The 3,284-nt window shown below is 52.1% G+C and overlaps 1 protein-coding gene across 1 annotated transcript; it reads left to right on the forward strand.

Moving 5' to 3' along the window:
• Positions 1–475: 475 nt before the first annotated feature.
• LOC149306031 (cell cycle control protein 50B-like) lies at positions 476–3,078 on the forward strand. Its single transcript, XM_089540221.1, has one exon. The coding sequence runs from the start codon at positions 908–910 to the stop codon at positions 1,991–1,993; it is 1,086 nt and encodes a 361-aa protein (XP_089396347.1). The 5' UTR covers positions 476–907; the 3' UTR covers positions 1,994–3,078.
• The last annotated feature ends 206 nt before the right edge of the window (positions 3,079–3,284 follow it).

Raw genomic sequence — 3,284 nt, forward strand, 5'->3', positions numbered from 1 at the left:
CTTCCCTTCCTTCTTCTTTTTCTTCTTCATCTCCTCCTCTTCTCTCTCTTTTCTTTTTCTCCTTTTTCTTTTTCACCTCCTCCTCCCCCTCCTCCTCACTCTTTCCTTTTTCTCCTCCTCCTCCTCCTCTCTCTTTTTTCTTTTCCTTCTCCTCCTCCTCCTCCTCCTTTCCTTCTCCTCCTCCTCTGCCCATAATGTCTCCTTCCCCTCCTCCTCTTGCAGCTGCTGCTGCCTCTCCTTCAGGCCATCTTCCTCCTCCTCCTCCTCCTCCTTTTCTCCTCTTGAGAGGAAAAGGGCGGGACGAGGCCCAACAACAGGTAGAAGGGCCTGAGCAGCGGAGGCGCTGGCTGGCTGGCTGGCTGCTGCCTTACCTGCCCACACCTTGCTTACCTGGCCGAGGGAGGAGCCCGCCTCCTCGCCCTCCAGCCGCCATTTGGCGCTTGGAGGCAGCCGGGGGGGTCTCCTGCTCCTCCTCTTCTAACCTGGCTGAGGTGAGGCTCCTGAAGGGCTCACCTGGCGGGGGCTGGAGGCCTTTCCCTCCCCTTTGAGCCTTGGCCAGGAGAAGCCAAGGGCCAGTGGCCACCTGGAGTGAGGCCAGAGGGGCCCAGGGTGGCTCTTGCTCCTCTTCTTACCTGGCTGAGGTGAGTCTTACCTGGCTGAGGCTGGAGGCCTTTCTCTCCCCTTTGAGCCTTGACCAGGAGAGGCCAAGGGCCAGTGGCCACCTGGAGTGAGGCCAGAGGGGCTCAGGTGGATCAGTCCTGCTCCTCTTCTTACCTGGCTGAGGTGACGCTTACCTGGCTGGGGCTGGAGGCCTTTCTGTCCCCTTGCCCTCCCAGGGAGCTCCCCTTGCCTTCTTCTTCTGCCCTCCTCAGCCCTGGCCCTTGAGCTGGCTTCCTCTCCGGACAAAATGGCCTCCGGCTCCTACGACGTCAGCCCTGCGCCCGAGGGGACCAGCGCGAGCCAGAACAAGCCGGACAACACCGCCTTCACCCAGCAGCGCCTCCCGGCTTGGCAGCCCTTGCTCTCGGCAGGGACGGTGTTGCCCCTCTTCATCCTCCTCGGGATGGCCTTCTTGGCCATCGGCTTGGGCCTCTTCTTCTCCTCCAAGAACATCCAGGAGGTGGTCCTGGACTACACCGGGAGCCCCGGCGGAGGAGGCGCCTCCAACTGCTCCCGCTGCGCCAACCTCAGCGCCAACCCCCTCCACCACGGGTCGTGTGCCTGCGGGATAAGCTTCGAGTTGGCGGTGGACTTCCCGGCCCCTGTCTGCCTCTACTACCAGTTGTCCAACTACTACCAGAACAACCGGCGGTACAGCATCTCCCGTGACAACGAACAGCTCAGCGGCTACTCCAGGGCACTCAAAAACCCCATCGTGTACTGCCAGCCTTACCAATATAATGCCAGTGGCTCCCCCATCGCGCCCTGCGGCTCCATCGCCAACAGCCTCTTCAATGACACCTTTAGCCTTCACCGCATCCTGAGCGACGGCACCATGGTCCCCGTGCCCCTGGACAAGAGGGGCATCTCCTGGTGGACCGACACCAACGTCATGTTCCGGAACCCAGAACTGGTCAATGGGAGCCTGGCTTTGGCCTTCAAGGGCACCGCCAAGCCCCCATTCTGGCCCAACCCCGTCTACGACTTGGGCAAAGGCAACCCCAACAACACAGGCTTTGTCAACGAGCACTTTGTCGTCTGGATGCGCACCGCCGCCTTGCCCACTTTCCGGAAGCTCTACTCCCGCATCCACCAGGGGAATTTCTCCGTGGGGCTGCCCCGTGGCGCCTACTACCTCAACATCACCTACAATTACCCCGTCCTCTCTTTCCAGGGCTCCAAGACGGTTATCTTAAGCACCCTCTCTTGGATGGGGGGCAAGAATTCCTTCCTGGGCATCGCCTACCTGGTGTGCGGGTCGGCCTGCATTGTCACCAGCGTCGCCATGTTGGTGGTCCACTTCAAATATCGGCACCTGAATGAGGACAACTGATAGACAAAGCCAATGGAGTCTGTGGCAAGAGCTGCAACAGCCAGCCCTTCAGGTCCACAGATTTTTTATCCACACCTTCAAAGTATCCACAGTTTGAAAATATTTTTAAAAGCATACATTCCCAAAAGCAGACGTTCATTTTATATATGGGACATTGTTTTACTACGCCATTGGATTTAATGGGACTTGAGCGTCCACAGATTTTGTGATCCACAGGGGCTCCTGGGACAAAACCCCAGTGGATACCAAGGACCCACTGTAATGAACGCTAGTCTGTAAGATGATAGAGAAGAACAAGAAGAAGAGGGAGCCATTCTCATTTCTAGGGGCTTTGGGGTGAAAAATAAATGGTTCAGGTAGAAAGCCTGGCAGGATATACTTATTGAGCCACCATCTCAAATGGTCACAATTTTGATATGAGTGGCATTCACTGCATGGCTGGCTTTTCTGTTCTCCCAGCAGGGAGGTTCTCCAAAGAAAACTGCTGGTTAGTAGAGATCTTGTAGCACCTTTGAGACTAAGTGAAAGGAGGAAAAAATTCGGCAGCATGCCAAGTGAAAGTCGAAGACTACACAGTGTAGGTTTAAAAGTTGTGCAATGATAACTTTCCATGATTCAAACCTGTTAGGTGTGTGTAAAAGAACAACTAGCTTTGCACGGCATTTAAAATATTTGCAATGGCTGTGTATTTTTTTTCCCACAACAAAGCCAGTGAACTATTGAGAAACCGATCTCATTGCAACAGCTGAAATGTGAAATGCTTGCAAGCAACAAAAATGTGATGATTGTCCTGACTGATAATGTAAGGCCGAGATGTTTTAATGAGAATCATGCACACTCTTGACATTTTAAGTTATTCCTTATCACAGAAACTAGTGATTTCTGTATATGCCGATAGCACTCTTGATATTGGTGAGAGGTTTATGTTTCCACTGCCTTTTTCAGACAAGGGTTTAACAACTTACATTTTAATAATACAACCTGTTTGGATAAAAGCATGCACTTCTTTGATATGTGAATACTGCAGTTCCTTCTGTGTGAATGAAGAACATAAACCTGAGTTTCTGAACACTTTCCTGTATGTAGTAACTAGTTCTATGATGAGAAATGAACTTGTAATAATAAAATAATTTATTCTGATTTTATAACTGTCAGGATTTAATCGACAGCTGATGTCAACATGAATGAAAATGTGCTAAAGTGGTGCTTTATAAGCTATCTGATGGAGAGTGGGAAACTGGCATTCTTTTTTTCTAATGTGCCAAGGACTGGTGCCATATTTGTACCATTT

Source organism: Sceloporus occidentalis, unplaced genomic scaffold (genome assembly GCF_023333645.1).
Source record: "Sceloporus occidentalis isolate IW3139 unplaced genomic scaffold, rSceOcc1.0.p SCAF_10, whole genome shotgun sequence".
Classification (NCBI taxonomy): domain Eukaryota; kingdom Metazoa; phylum Chordata; class Lepidosauria; order Squamata; family Phrynosomatidae; genus Sceloporus; species Sceloporus occidentalis.